The sequence below is a fragment of the Durio zibethinus genome, chromosome 12, assembly GCF_047325235.1.
Source record: "Durio zibethinus cultivar Kanyao isolate XHJ-2024 chromosome 12, ASM4732523v1, whole genome shotgun sequence".
Lineage (NCBI taxonomy): Eukaryota > Viridiplantae > Streptophyta > Magnoliopsida > Malvales > Malvaceae > Durio > Durio zibethinus.
The window spans coordinates 25,696,900-25,712,827 of record NC_143173.1 but is presented as its reverse complement, the minus strand read 5'-3'; the positions used below and the strand labels follow the sequence as shown (position 1 = coordinate 25,712,827).

At 35.6% G+C, this 15,928-nt stretch overlaps 1 protein-coding gene across 4 annotated transcripts; it reads left to right on the top strand.

Moving 5' to 3' along the window:
* The first annotated feature begins 626 nt into the window (after nt 1–626).
* On the top strand, nt 627–15,557 carry LOC111295838 (E3 ubiquitin-protein ligase PRT6-like). 4 transcript variants are annotated; one of them, XM_022889595.2, is made up of 20 exons: nt 627–1,188; nt 1,336–2,448; nt 2,996–4,218; nt 4,327–4,467; nt 5,841–6,084; nt 6,179–6,889; nt 7,571–7,762; nt 7,858–8,534; nt 9,527–9,578; nt 9,661–10,300; nt 11,195–11,403; nt 11,736–12,268; nt 12,360–12,464; nt 12,604–12,670; nt 12,750–12,827; nt 14,209–14,277; nt 14,377–14,469; nt 14,564–14,723; nt 14,842–14,872; nt 15,014–15,557. In XM_022889595.2, the coding sequence occupies exons 1-17, from the start codon at nt 1,135–1,137 to the stop codon at nt 14,449–14,451; spliced, it is 6,183 nt and encodes a 2,060-aa protein (XP_022745330.2). In that variant the 5' UTR covers nt 627–1,134; the 3' UTR covers nt 14,452–14,469; nt 14,564–14,723; nt 14,842–14,872; nt 15,014–15,557. The 4 variants fall into 4 exon arrangements, with proteins under 4 accessions (XP_022745330.2, XP_022745329.2, XP_022745328.2 ...); XM_022889594.2 differs by having other exon boundaries at nt 14,834–14,872; XM_022889593.2 differs by lacking the exon at nt 14,842–14,872.
* Nucleotides 15,558–15,928: the final 371 nt, after the last annotated feature.

Below are 15,928 nucleotides of genomic sequence, written 5' to 3'. Positions count from 1 at the left end.
TGTAACGAATGTGAAGATACTTAGATAGATGTGTGGTAAACTAAAAAAAACAAAATCAGGAGTGAAAATATTCGAGAAAAGTTAAAAGTAGTTCAAATTGAAGAGAATACGAGAGAGTGTCATTTACGATGATTTGGATATGTAAAATATAAGTTTAGTTGTGTACCGATTAGAACAATTGAGTCTTTAGATTTATAAGAGATCAAAACATCTAGAATTAATTTATGAAAAATATAGATGTAAAAAATAAAAAATAGAATAATATGATGATTAAGGAATTTGATAAAAATAAGTGACATAAAAATATTCAAACTATAATGTAATCCGTTTTTATTATTTTATTTTTCGTACAATTGATTCTAACGCATATGATATAAAAGTTAACGTGTTGTATTTTTCATCGAGAAAAAAGATAAAAATACAATAAGATCAAATCTAAAATTTAATTTAATTAATTTATATATATATTTTTAAGACATAACATTCATATGTCTCTAATTAAGTTTTTAACTACACTAAATCCTTTTTATTTTTAATAATATTTTTATTAAAATGTACCAAAAAAAAAAAAAAAGAGAGAGGATCTAAATGGTTTCAATCAAATCCATTAAGATTGGATTTCTTAGCCCACATAAGAACCATAGACTTGGCTCGAGTCATGACTTCACCGAGTCAGAACCGAAAGTTTGAAACAACTTCACAAAAAAAGTCCAAAACCGGATGAACTAAAAAAGAAAGCAAAAAATAAAAGGAAATTATTATCCAAACAGAGGGCAGCAAGAACACGCTATCCCTCCAAAGATTATTCCCGACGATCTTCAACCACCGCCATATCAAAGGAAGGAAAGCAGTAAGAGATATTTATTATTTATATAAATAAAGAATTAAAGAAAAATAATAATGAGAAGAATCGAAGGGCCTATTTGGTTCACTGATCGCCGACAATGACCGATTAGAAAAATGACTGGGAATTGGGAATGATTCAGGGCTTCTGAAATTAGGGTTTTGTTTGGAAATTTGATAAAATTCGTGGAAGAAGTAAACCTGGGGAGTGAAGAAGGCTCCAGATTAGGGCCGTGTTTGTCTTGCGCCGATTGGCTGCTTCGTTTCTGCCACTTAATTTTCCGTCATAAAATGGAATCGCCTTCAGATTCGCCGCCGCTTAAGCCTCATGATCGAGTTGTAAAGGTACGTTCTTTTCGTTTATTTATATATTTTTCTGATTATTCAATTAGGTTAAATGTGAAAATGTTGAATTTTTTTAATTATTTAGCACTTGAATTGGTTAATATTGAGTTTAATATCTGAAAAAAAGTTCTATTGATTTATTATCAGAGGATAGCTGCTTTAAGGATTCCAGTGGAGTACCTTGATAGGAGTTATAAGGGGATGGTTGATTTTGTTATGGCTAATGGATTACTGTTGCCAGCAGTAGTTTACGCAATCTTACCTACAGATGAAGAAGTGGCGGAGTATATACAGGATGCTAGGTTAAATTCTAAGAAATTGATGTTGGAAGCTTTGAAAAATCAGTTTCGAGAGAGTATGGTTTGGTTGCAGTGGCTGATGTTTCTGGGTGAGCCGGTGAATGCTTTGAGCAACCTAGCAAAATTGAGTATTGGTCAACATGGTGTTTGTGGTGCAGTTTGGGGATTGAATGACATTGCATATAGGTGCCGGACATGTGAGCATGATCCAACTTGTGCTATTTGTGTTCCTTGTTTCCAGAATGGGAATCATAAGGATCATGATTATTCTATTATTTATACGGGTGGTGGTTGCTGTGATTGTGGGGATGAAACGGCATGGAAACGTGAGGGTTTTTGCTCAAAGCATAAAGGTGCTGAACAGATTCAACCACTTCCTGAGAACTTAGCAATTTCTGTTGGCCCAGTGCTTGATGCACTCTTTGTTTGTTGGAAACACAAGCTATTCTCTGTGGAAGGTATCTTTCAGGAAAATATGAGAGCAAGTGATCATGGTGCTGAACAGAGGAAGGTTGCAAATGAGCTAACATATGTGGTTGTTGAGATGCTTTTAGAATTTTGCAAGTATAGTGAGAGTTTGCTCAGTTTTGTGTCTAGACGGGTGATTTCTTCAGATAGTTTATTGGATATTCTGGTCAGAGCAGAGAGATTCTTAGGTGATGGTGTTGTGAAGAAACTCCATGAACTGCTCTTGAAATTGCTGGCAGAGCCTTTCTTCAAAAATGAGTTTTCTAAAGCATTTTTAAGCTATTACCCTACTGTTATAAATGAAGCCATAAAAGAGGGCAGTGACGACATTCTCAAAAATAAGTACATGCTAATCTCAACTTTCTCTGTCCAAATCTTCACAGTCCCAACCCTTACCCCTTGTCTGGTGAAGGATATGAACCTACTGGACGTGCTACTGAAATGCTTGGGAGACATTTTTATTTCTTGCGCTCGGGAAGATGGCCGTTTGCAGGTAATTGCAATTGTTATTGTTTCCTTCTATGAACTGGGCTACAGTTGCTTGTGGACAAGCTCCATTATGGTCTTCCTAATTCGTTTTATTTGTTTGCATCCTGAGATGAGCTTTATGAGAGGCTTCTTAGATATATGCATGTAATCCCATTTGTGCTGACTTTATAAGTAAAGACATACATGAGTAGTTCAGTCTTACGTGGCATATCACCATAGTGCACATTATGTTTTTCATTGGTATTCCTTCTATTATTGGAGAAAAATGCTATAAAAACTTGAGTTTCTGTTAATACATCTGTCTGTTGGGGCCTTAGGGGGGGGGGGGGGGGAGAAGCTAGCATAGAGAGAAGACACAGACAACCTCTAAGTTTGTATCTGCATGAACTCTTATCGAATCTTTTATGATAATGTTTAGGTTTTGATTGTAAATGGAGATGTCTACATGTTGATTCCTAGCCTGGGCATTTTTTGGGCTTAGGTTCTAGTCTGGTTATTGTGTTTGATTTGACTATAAAATAGGTATGTATTTGTTTTTGGTTCTTTTGCAGGCTGCTAAGTGGGGAAGTTTGTATAACGCCACTAACCGTGTGGTTGGAGATATTCGGTTTGTTATGAGCCATGATGTAGTCTCCAAATATGTGACCCATGAGCAGCAGGACATCTCGAGAACTTGGCTAAAGCTTTTGGCTTTTGTGCAAGGGATGAACCCTATAAAGAGGGAAACTGGCCTCCATATAGATGAAGAAAATGATTATATGCCTTCGCCTTTTGTTTTAGGCCATTCTATTGCCAATATTCACTCCCTTCTGGTGGATGGGGCATTTTCTGTTGCTGCAAGTGAAGGGGCAAGTGTTCTTTCTTATACTTATGAGCAAGATATGGATGATGGAGATAGCATGAGGCATGCAAAAGTAGGAAGGCTATCCCAAGAGAGTTTTGTTTGTAGTGTAACAGAAAGGACTGTGTCAAAGGTTACTGAAGTTGGATCTGATTCCACATCTCATCTTTTAATTCCTTCCTCTGTAATCTGGCTCATACATGAGTGCTTAAGGGCTATGGAGACTTGGTTGGAAGTTGATGACGGTGTCGCTGCAGCTCTTCAGCGTATATCCTCTCCAAATAGTAGTGGCATTCCTGAAAGCAGTTTTTTAGGAATAAAGAAAACATTATACAAAATTAGAAAAGGAAAATATTTCAGTAAATTAACTGGTTCAAGTGAAAATCATAGCTCACAATCTTCATCACCAGTGTATACTGGACATCAAGCAAGTGATGACATGGAGATTGCTGAAAATTTAAGCTCAGATGCTAAAACCTTTTCAGCTGAAATTGATCCACCCACATGTGGTTCTATAGGTTTGGGTGTCAGTACCATGGAGACAGACAGTGGTACACGACTAGCTATGCTACGTATTCTGAGTTTGTGCGAATGGCCTGATATTATTTATGATGTTAGTTCGCAAGAGATATCTGTTCACATTCCATTACATCGATTACTTTCCATGCTTCTGCAGAAGGCATTAAGAATGTTTTATGGTGAATCTGTAATGCCAAACATGACAAATGCTTGTTCTGCAACTTCATTATCAGCAATTTATGCAGATTTCTTTGGCCACATCCTCAGGGCCTGCCATCCATTTGGGTTCTCTGCCTCTGTTATGGAGCATCCCTTACGGGTTAGGGTATTTTGTGCTCAAGTTATTGCTGGGATGTGGCGCAAGAATGGGGATGCTGCCCTAGTATCTTGTGAGTGGTACCGCTCAGTTTGCTGGTATGTAAATTGTGCTTTCTTTATATGTTGCATGTAATTACGGGAAAAAGTTTCCCTCTAAATTTACATTTTTTAATTGTCAAGTTCTTTCTGATTCTTTACTTGCAGGTCTGAACAAGGTTTGGAGCTTGATTTATTTATGCTGCAGTTTTGTGCTGCAGTAGCTCCTCCTGATCTCTATGTTAAGAGAATTGTAGAGCGCTTTGGGCTATTAAACTACCTTTCTCTAAGTCTTGAAAGATCAAACGAGTATGCATTTATCCCCTTAACTTCTATGTTACTTTGTTAAAATGCTTTTAAAGTCTTTTAATACCTTTTACTGATTCCATAGGTTACTAGAGATCTGTGTGCTTGAATATGGGTAACATAGTACATGCTGTTTACTGGTGAATATAATGGACAATGTTACTCATAATGGAATAACTTTTGCTAGTTTGGTCCAGGCTTTCTTGCATTGTCCATTTGAATGGAATCTTTAAGTAACGGGTGCACCAATTTATTAGGAAATTTAAGGCTTCACTAGGTTGCCACTTTTGCTACTTGGTTTTTGTGCCTACATTTTACTTTATCAAAATTTGCTATAAAATAAATAGCAAAAAGCAAGATTGTATGTGTAAAATATAAATCCATAGGTTACTACAGATCTGTGTGCTTGAATATGGGTAACTTAGTACATGCTGTCTACTGGTGAATATAATGGACAATGTCACTCATAATGGAATACCTTTTGCTAGTTTGGTCCAGGCTTTCTTGCATTGTCCACTTTAATGGAATATTTAAGTAATGGGTGCACCAATTTATTAGGAAATTTGAAGCTTCACTAGGTTGCCACTTTTGCTACTTGGTTTTTGTGCCTACATTTTACTTTATCAAAATTTGCTATAAAGTAAATAGCAAAAAGCAAGATTGTATGTGTAAAATATAAATCCATAGGTTACTAGAGATCTGTGTGCTTGAATATGGGTAACTTAGTACATGCTGTCTACTGGTGAATATAATGGACAATGTCACTCATAATGGAATACCTTTTGCTAGTTTGGTCCAGGCTTTCTTGCATTGTCCACTTGAATGGAATATTTAAGTAATGGGTGCACCGATTTATTAGGAAATTTAAAGCTTCACTAGGTTGCCACCTTTGCTACTTGGTTTTTGTGCCTACAATTTACTTTATCAAAATTTGCTATAAAGTAAAAGTAAATAGCAAAAAGCAAGATTGTATGTGTAAAATATAAATCGATAGGTTACTAGAGATCTGTTTGCTTGAAAATGGGTAACATAGTACATGCTGTTTACTGGTGAATATAGTGGACAATGTCACTCATAAGTAAATAGCAAAAAGCAAGAATGTATTTGTAAAATATAAATCCAACAGAGCATGATGAATCCCTATTGAGGTGAAATCATTCTTTTTGCTATCCATAAAAGTCAATTTTTTAATTTTTATTTCTTTCTATATCCAAATGTTATTTTTACCTTTGGGCAGCAAAAATCAAGTAGCAAAGATGGCACACACGCTCTCACTCCCATTCTGCATGTACAGCCTTAGAGACATTTATAAGATTCTGAATTCATGTTGGATATAATGTGATACTGTTACTTTGCTAAATGATACTGCCTTCCAGGTATGAGCCAGTTCTCGTTCAGGAAATGCTTACTCTAATTCTGCAAATTTTACAAGAAAGACGATTTTGTGGACGCAATACAGCTGACAGTCTGAAAAGAGAGTTGATTTGTAAGTTAGCCATTGGAGATGCTACTCATAGTCAACTGGTGAAATCTCTACCTCGCGACCTTTCTAAGTTTGACAAGCTTCAAGAAATTTTAGACAGGGTTGCTTCATACTCTAATCCATCAGGCTTTAATCAGGTTGGAGTTTGTGGTCTGAAATATCTTTTTTAACGTTTATGGGTTGACAAAATAGTTTGATTAGTTAATATTTCTTAATAATGATGTATGTCAGGGAATGTATTCATTGCGTTGGGCCTATTGGAAGGAGCTGGATTTATACCACCCTCGTTGGAACTCAAGGGATTTGCAAGTTGCAGAAGAAAGATACTTGCGTTTCTGTGGTGTCTCTGCAATGACTACTCAGCTGCCTAGGTGGACAAAAATATATCCTCCTCTTGAGGGAGTCGCTAGAATTGCTACATGCAGAGTGACACTACAGATTATTCGTGCAGTGTTATTTTATGCTGTTTTCACTGAATCACGTGCTCCTGATGGTATCCTTATGACCGCATTGCACTTACTTTCATTGGCATTAGACATCTGTTTACAGCAGAATGGGTCCGGTGACGTGGAACGTCATATAGGATATTCAAATTCTATGCTATCTTTTGCCGGTGAAGAAATTAGTGAATCATTAGACTTCACTGCTGGCAAACAAAGTTTGTTGTCACTTCTTGTTGCATTAATGAGAATGCATTGGCAAGATAATCAAAACAACTATTTGGAATCCAGCAACTTCAGTTTTTCTCCTCTGATTGAAAATTTATTAAAAAAGTTTGCTGAAGTTGATTCCCATTGCATTGCCAAACTGCAACAACTTGCCCCCGAAGTGGTCAGCCATCTATCAAAATCTATTCCTATTAGTGATAGGAGTACAAAAGGTTCAGCCTCCAATAGTGAGATGCGTAAGGCGAAAGCTCGCGAAAGACAAGCTGCTGTATTGGTGAGATTTTGCCTCAGAATTACGTGAGTTTATGTTAGGAATAAAAATGAAAAGGAATTATGCACTTTGATAGAGAAATGCTGTTAAATTATATATAATTCAACTTCAATGGATAATATTGTAATTGTAAATTGTATGGAATAGGACAAATATAGAAGTGTATTCGAAGGAAGCTTGAGAAAATTCTAGTATGGTGCAGGTGAAAGATCTAAACAATCTTGATTTGTAGAGATTTGCTTCTCAGCTAGCATTAATTACAAAGGCTTCTACTTTGACTGTGTAAAATTCCACATGTGATTGCCTCTAAAATGAGGATCATTTAAGTCAGGGCCCAATATCTCTCTTCTGAATCTGAGATTCTCATGTAAGTGGTCTAGGTTTCCCCTCATCATGTCAGATTGCCTCTGGTTTGATTAGCCCATTTGTCATTTATTTACTGATCTGGTCAAATAATTTGTACTAAATGCTAAATAGACAGTTTCCTGCATTTAAGTGCTAGGTGCATTGCCTGACTATTGATTAACAAACTGAATAGCACCCTTTAACTGTGCCAATTCTGTGCTGCTGAATTTTGGTCATCATCCGACCAATCACATGTGGTAGTTAAACTAAATGGAACATTATCTCAGTGTTTTAATTGGTTTCAGGCTTGAATCAATTTCTCGTAATATTTTCCTGCAGGCTAAAATGAAAGCAGAGCAATCCAAATTTTTGTCAAGCATCAATTCCAATGCTGATGATGCTTCAAAATCTGAAGCAGAAATGTCTAATTCTGATGCTGAACATGAAATATATGGTGCTGTGCAAGATAGTTGCTCTCTTTGCCATGATCCTACTTCCAAAAGTCCTGTTTCTTTCTTGATTCTTCTCCAAGTAAGTGATTAGTCTTTAGGTTACCTATTACTTGAGACAAATGGAATCTTTTCTTTCCCTGCAAGAATTAACATTTTATTGTTTCTTGGAAAAAGAACTCTAGGCTTTTGAGCTTTGTTGATAGAGGTCCCCCATCATGGGATCGAGGGTCAGACAAGGAGCAAGGTTCTTCTATTCCCACAAATAGGGTGACCGATCAGTTTGGATCAAATGGCTCTTCCAGCAATTCAGGATTGGCTTCTCAATCAGCGCATTTGACTGAAAATCCTGTTGTTGAGACTGCCAGTAATGAGCATCGGCGACGTAGTGAAGTAAATTCCATTCTTGAGTTTGTCAAGTCTAGGTTTCCTCTGGTGAGGAGCATTCAAGCACCCTTAACTTCTAGTGATGTGAGGGGCAGTACTGTATATAATTTGGAGACACTGGAAGAAGACATGTACTTATGTATTTGTAAAGAAATGTGTGATACTTTATCAAGCTCAAGCTTTAAAAAGGATGAAGTATCCTCTGCTCCTGAAAGTTCTCCAGAAAGCAGGGGTACTGAATCTGACATTCTTGGGAAATGCATTGCTGCTGTTTCAAGTGAGACAAGTGAAAACTCTTTGGGTTGTAAAAACATTAATGGTGACATGGAGTTGATAGAATCTACTTCACAGCCTCTTGTTTATGATGGATTTGGCCCCTTAGATTGTGATGGGATTTATCTTTCTTCCTGTGGGCATGCTGTACATCAGGGTTGTCTTGATCGCTATTTATCATCGCTGAAGGAAAGGCAAGGCTTCAAAAAAAAGTTTTTTAGTTCTTATTCTTAACGTAACTCTGAATGTGTCTCTAAGAAATGAAATTTAAACCCTCATGCAAAGCTATATGATTGATCTTTCTCACAACTATTGTGTGGTTTGAATTTATACTTTAGTTCTGTTTGTGTTGGACTCCATATTGTCCTTTTATTAAGGTTTTGCTCTATTGGAACCTCAAAATGTCTTAAACAAACTTATCAGTCAAAATAATTGCTATTCATAGTTAATGAAATTACAAGTGTTATGGACTTTGCAGCAGGAATCACAAGATTGAAGTTTTCAGTACCTAAATTTAGTTCAAGAGTTGAGACTTGGTGCACAAGAGTGACAATGGTGAAAGTTTACTTGTGGCTTGTCAGTGTTTGTAATTTTTCAATTGCATTGGAGACGTATGTCAGATAAAAGGATATGGTGGCAAGATGTTATGCTCTTTTACATTGCATTTGAAAGGGATCTAGGAATAATAGTTTATCTAATTGAGTTCCTTGCACAAATTTTCTTTTGGTGTTCTAGTTATTAAATAGTAAGAGATTGTGTTATGAGATGAAAATATGTGATGGACCACGGTTGGAATTAGAGAAAATAAAGGTATAAGCTTTGTCAAAATTTAAAAGTTTATATGTAAACATATATATATATGTATATAATATTTCAAGCAACAGATAAGGTATATGTGAGCCTTTAAATCCCCTAACCATGTTGTAACTATCTTTGTATCCTGGGTTAATTTGAGCTTCAGAATGTCTCTTATAACTGTGAGTTTTGTTAGTTGAACCTTGAAGACACGTTGAGGAATCTTGAGTTTATGACTTGGATGGTTTGTCGATTTTATTTGTAATTCCATTTAACAAGGAACTAAAAGTCACGGAAATGCTTTTTATTATGTGTTTGTCCGTACATGTGCTTGCGTAGAAGTGCTCTTGCATGAAAGTGCTTAACATATCTTCTTCTTCTACTGTCACAGATATGTTCGAAGAAGTTTCTTTGAGAGGGCACATATTGTGGATCCAGATCAGGTACAAGCTTCCTGAAAATTGTTCTTTTGCAAAATCCTTATCTTACATTCGATGTTGATCTAGTACTTGTTTGCTTTGTCAGGAAGAGTTTCTGTGTCCTGTGTGTCGTCGACTAGCAAATTCTGTCTTGCCTGTGGTCAATGGGACTTTCCAGAAAGCTGGAAGACAGCCTATGACTGCAACTGTTGATCCCGTGCCTGCTTTAGGTTCTCCATCTGCAAAAAATAAAGAAACCTGTCCCCTTCTGCTTCAGCAAGGGTTATCTCTTCTAAAAATCGCTGCCAAGGTGGTTGGGAAGCCTCATTTCTTTGAAGCTCTTTCTCTTCAAAGAAAAGAAAGAACAAGTCAGAATCTTGAACCTATATCTCGTGTGCTGTCTAAACTGTATTTTTCAAAACAGCAGGATAGGTTCTTAGGATCTTCGAGGTTAAGCCACCCAATGATTTTATGGGATACTCTTAAGTATTCTCTTATGTCAACAGAAATTGCTGCTCGAAGTGGAAAGACTTCTATGGCCACAAATTATACTCTTACTTCTTTATATAAGGAATTTAAATCCTCTAGTGAATTTATATTTTCCTTGTTGCTAAGAGTTGTACAGAACCTGTGCAGTACAAATTCTCTTCATGCTCTTCACAGATTCAGTGGTCTCCTACTGTTTGCTGAGTCTATTTGCTCCGGGGTTTCCTTTGATTACCACAGCACCAGACATAGACAGGAAGGTATGATTTTCACTATTTATTGCTTTGAGAATCGCTTGAAATTTGGCACTTAGATTTATGCAGAATATCTGCTGGTAAATTCTAAAGGTTGTAGATGTATTTTAAAAGTAGAAATCATGGTTTTCCAAGTAGGTTCTTGATAAACTCTGGATGTGTTATGAAGGATTTATTCTGGTCTTTTGATTGTTTGTGAATCACAAATTCATCCAAATAGGTCATGCCAAAAACTGAAGTGAAATGGTAAAATATTCCACTCATGCTAATGAAACAGCTTTTTTCTACTTAACCAACAACAAGAGGGATGGAGGGACAGAGGGAGAGAATGTTTCTTTAAACAAGTTAACAATTTAATGAAAGGAGCAGCATTATTATATATGTGTGGGTGAGTGGGTGTTATCATCTATGGCATTAAGGTCATGTTTGGTGCATAGGATAATGAATAGGATAGAATGATAATCATCCTTAATTATGTTTGGTGGGTATCTAAAGAAAGGAATAGGATTACGAAGATGATTAATCATCTTCTTGGTATAAGATGATTCAATCCTCCCCAAGTGGAAAGGATTATTTTTAATCCATGGGATTAAACTTACATGTCCTATTATACTGTTAAAAATTACATCAATAATTTAAATTGTATAAACTTTGAGGAAGTATAATTTTAACCAATAAATAAATTATCCTATCCTAATCCTTGTACACATTAAACACAAGATAGGATGACATTATTTAATCTAATGATATTCTTGATATCATCTTATCCTATCCTATCCTATCATAATCTGATATATCAAACACATCCTAAGTGTACATAAATTATCAAACAGCAGATAAGTTCTCTTAGCTTTGGAAGCTTGTGGTTTAAATGTTAGACTCATAATAGTGTGATGACAGATAAACCCCTTCGTATCTTGAACCATGATGATAAGGAAGCATTAAAACCTGATATTCAGTTTTGGAATCGGGCATCTGATCCTATTCTTGCTCGTGATCCTTTCTCATCATTGATGTGGGTTCTCTTCTGTCTCCCATGCCCATTTATATCATGTGAGGAGTCGCTGTTATCCCTTGTGCATGTCTTCTATGTTGTCACCATGGTTCAGGTTTGCCACCATTTCTCTTGATATAGATCTCTTTGGTCTATTTAAGCTTTTTTTTTTTTTTTTGGATTTTCTGGTCTCTGATATAAACAACAAAATTTGGTTATGGACAATGTTTTATGGTCAAATGAAAAAATATGAAGAAAATTTGAAACTTCTAAATTGTTTGAGATATTTCTATTGCTTTATACAAGCAATAAGAGATGTTTTGTTTTAAAGTAAGATATTTTCTTTATAAAAGTTTCCTCAAATCAGTCATTTTCTATGAACAAGAATATTAGTCACTCTAATTTGGCTCTACAACAAAATTTCTGAATGTGATATGCTGATTTCAGGCTGTAATTACATGTGGGACACATGGTTTTAACATCAATGAGTTAGGTTCCCGTCACTGCCTTATTACTGATATCTGTGGGATTCTTGGAGGGTCTGATTGTGCTCGGTGGTATTTTGTATCAAATGATCTTGACCTTTCTTGTGATATTAAAGATATGATCCGAAGATTGAGTTTCCCTTACTTGCGGAGGTGTGCATTGTTGTGGAAATTGCTTAAGTCTTCTGCCCCAGCACCATTCTGTGATAGGGATAGCATGTGGGAGTCATCTTATGTGACGAGTGATATGATGGATACAAATGGAAGTACTTTAGTGGATCTTAATGAAGTACAAGAACTGGAGAAGATGTTTAAGATTCCTCCTATAGATTTTGTTCTTGAGGATGAAGTCTTGCGATCATTTGCATTAAAATGGTTTCATCATTTCCACAAGGTATATGAAGCCTGTAGTTTCCAAAATGTTTTCTACTGCAATCCTGCAGTTCCATTTAAGTTGATGAGTCTGCCTCATGTTTATGAAGACCTAGTGCAAAGGTTTGTTGCAAAATTCATCCCTAGACATGCTGATATTGGTCCTCTTTTTAAGAATGTCTTTATTCATAAGAAAAGATGCATCTTTCAACAGGTATATAAAGCAGTGTTGCCCTGACTGCAAAGCTATGCTTAATGAGCCTGCATTATGCCTGTTGTGTGGTAGATTATGCTCTCCAAGTTGGAAACCCTGCTGCAGGTTAATGTTCAACTTTCCTTTCTTTAGCTGATTTTGTGCTTAACCTGTGCATTTATCCATGATTTTTGTTATTCTCATTGTTAAGATTTTATACTAAATCTGAAGCACTGACATTTTTCTTCAATATTTTCCTTCCTAGGGAGAGTGGATGCATGGCTCATGCAATGACCTGTGGTTCTGGTATTGGTGTATTTCTGTTGATAAGGGTATTGATCTCCTAGTTTTCTGTTTGGAACTTTTACCTAATATTTCATGATAATAGCTAACAGTTTATTGTTGTAATAGAGAACAACAATCCTGCTACAAAGATGTGCACGTCAAGCTCCTTGGCCATCTCCATATTTGGATGCATTTGGTGAAGAGGTACAGATTTCATTTTAGTACCAAAGTTTGTAACTATGACGTGCTTGGAAACTCTAGGATGAAGCAAATAAAATATTGATTACTATGAGTGTTGTAGGATCAGATATATTGCACAATCAGCACTTATACTCCTGCACTGCAACTATATGAGGGCCTTAATTTACTAAGTTTGTAAAGTTCTTGAGCCTTTTTGGACCTTGCCATTTGTTGTAAGTTAAATGCAGGACATAAACAGCAGTTTAGCATTTGCTGTGCTTAAGTTTCAAATATTTATTTTCGACCTAGAGGTAGTTTGGTGATTGAGACAATGACTTGGCTTGTTGAGGAGGAATGAAATTTTACACCTGCACACTTTTGCACACCCAGACAAACTATCTCAGGTTTATCTTCATCTTAAAGTAATCCTTTGGTACAGTTTGCTAAATGTAAAATGAAGTTGATGGGAGAATAACTCAGGATGGCAGAAGGTCCCTTGCAGCTATTAGAGTCAAATATCCCACAAAGCACAGAGGATATTAGGTGACTTTATTTGGTAATCTGGAGTGCATGTCCTTACAGAAAGAGTTTTTTCCCGAAAAGAAATTTGAATAATTGATTGCCAAATCAAGAGTAGATACTACCATTGAATCCCAAGGGAAGTGGGTGCATAATCTCACCCTACCAACCTAGTTACTCATCAATCAAGGAAGGCTAAAATAATAAAAAAGCCCATGAACTTTACAACTTTACTTAACTTTTAATTTGTACCTAAATATGTCCTTAACTTTTAATTTGTATCCAAATAAGCCCTTAAACTTTTAATTGTACCTGAAAAAGCTCTTAACATAAATCATTCTTTTATTTGAAATAATGGTTTATTTGGATATGAATCAACGTATAAGGGCCAATTTGAATATAGTAAAAGTATAGGGTCTTATTTAAGAAAAGTGAAGTAGTTTAAGAGCTTTTTTAGTATCTTGGCCATGAAGGGACCACTTCAATACTTTTTTTTTACAATTCAATGCTACTAGACTTGGGAATATTTGAATGAATGATTATTAAAGGCTAATCTACTCGATATCCTATTTGAATTTATTTTTAAACTTTGTTGAACCTATCCAAAAGTTGGAAATTCTGGAGCTGATTTATTTTCCTTGCTATAAAAAGGTATATAAAAGATTTAAGTGCTCTTTAGAAATTATATATTTGCTTGAAACTTCTATGAGATATCAGAACTCTTAATTTGAATTCCATATGGCTGGCTATTGGCATGTTATGGTAGTGACTTTTTAAAAAATGTCTACACATTTTGGCTTTTCATTGTGTTTCTTTACTTACTTGTCATATTAAAGGGTTTTCTTATGATCTATTTGTGTTATTCTACATCATTTTCTTATTTCAGGATATTGAAATGCTTAGAGGAAAACCATTGTACTTGAATGAGGAACGTTATGCTGCTCTAACTTACATGGTGATTTGGGAATCTTTCTTTTTGTTTTGTAGTCCATGACACTAGAGGTTGTTTATTATTTTATAATATTCATAAATAATCTATTTCTCTCTTTAATAGGTTGCTTCTCATGGCCTTGATAGGAGTTCAAAGGTTCTCAGCCAAACTATCATTGGTACCTTATTCATGGTTTAGTTTGGTTTGATGACCAAGGTGGTGGTTGACCTTTTGCATCTTTTTATTTTTTTATTTGCTAGTAATCATGAATATGCTTGGGCTGTTGGCTAAATACTTTCTGGATTTTTAGGTGGCGATGTATTTGAATTGGATAATTATCATTAAGTGCATAGAATGGTTATGCGAAACTGAAGTTTGCCAGTATCCATAAATTATTGTGCAAACTAAGTTAGGGATCTTGGTTTTGATGTTGGCATGTGGCCATTGTGGCTGGACATTCTGCTAATCAGGTTAGTTTGGTGGAGCATTATTTGTGGCCTTTACTTTTTTTCTTTTGAGTTCTTTGAGTTATAGAATCATTCGAAAGCATTTTTCTCATTGTGTGTCTTTCTTCTCTAAGGAACATAGAATATGTTAATGGAAATGATGCATGCATAAGGTACAGAAGTCCTAGATTTTCCTGTAAAAGCGGCTCTTTTCTTCTTTTTTGTTAGACAAGTATCATTCTAAGTTGCTAGAATCTATCAAGATATTATGCCTCACCCAATTTATTTTTCTCTTTTTTTTTCTTCTTTGGTAGCTGCTAAGATTCTTCTCCCACATTTGATCCGGCCACTTTTGCTATTCTCTTCCTTGTCTTGCATTCCGTCAATGTATGGTTAGATCGAAGAAACCCCCAGCAAGTATGAGTCCCAAGCTTTGATCCATGAGTCTTCAGTTAAACATCTTCTGGCATAAAGAGAATGGTTTGAGACAACATAGTGGGACAACATTTTGAATTTTTTTTTTTTTTTTATAATTATTTCTTCGTTTTCTCTTTATTTCTCTCCTTTGTTTGCCGGGCTTTGGGGATACATGAGCTTCCATCTTCATATCCAGGAGAGTGCAGCTACAGTCTCTAATGTAAAGGGGTTAAATCATAATTTTATGGGCTTGTAGTATGTTGTAAATAGTTGAATATTTTCACATGACAACAGCTCTTCCCTTCCAAGATTCTGGTTCAAGTCGATGGCTGCAGCCATAAGAACTCCAGGTGGCATATGGTTTTTTCTTTTTTTTTTTTTTTACATGATTGGGAACTTGGATTGGTTTTGTAAGTGCTTATAAATGTGTTTTGACTTTAATGAATGGCTTTCCCAAGGTTACTGTTCGGTTCAAGGAAAATATTATCCTGTTCTATTTTCTAGTGTTTGGTGAGGTTAACATCGAAATTGTCTAGGAAAAAGTTAATCAACCATTTGCTGGGGAAAGAATTGCCCCGCCCAAAACGTGATAGATCCATACTTGAGGTATATTTATTTGAATGGGCATTATATCACCATTGACAGACTAGATGGAAAAACTAAATTCTACCATTAAGATGTTACATCAATTAACTTGATACACTTAAAAAGTAAGTACCAAAGTTTATATGGTTTTAGCCTAAAATTTGTTTTAGGTGTTCATGTACCATTAAATATGTTTGAAGGCATACTCGCAAATTTTAGTAAAAACT

Coding starts and splice junctions, on each gene's coding strand:
- LOC111295838 (XM_022889593.2), top strand. CDS start 1,135: ATGGAATCGCCTTCAGATTCGCCGCCGCTTAAGCCTCATGATCGAGTT. Junction 6,085..6,178: donor ATCCATCAGGCTTTAATCAG/GTTGGAGTTTGT, acceptor GATGTATGTCAG/GGAATGTATTCATTGCGTTG. Junction 7,763..7,857: donor CTTTCTTGATTCTTCTCCAA/GTAAGTGATTAG, acceptor TCTTGGAAAAAG/AACTCTAGGCTTTTGAGCTT.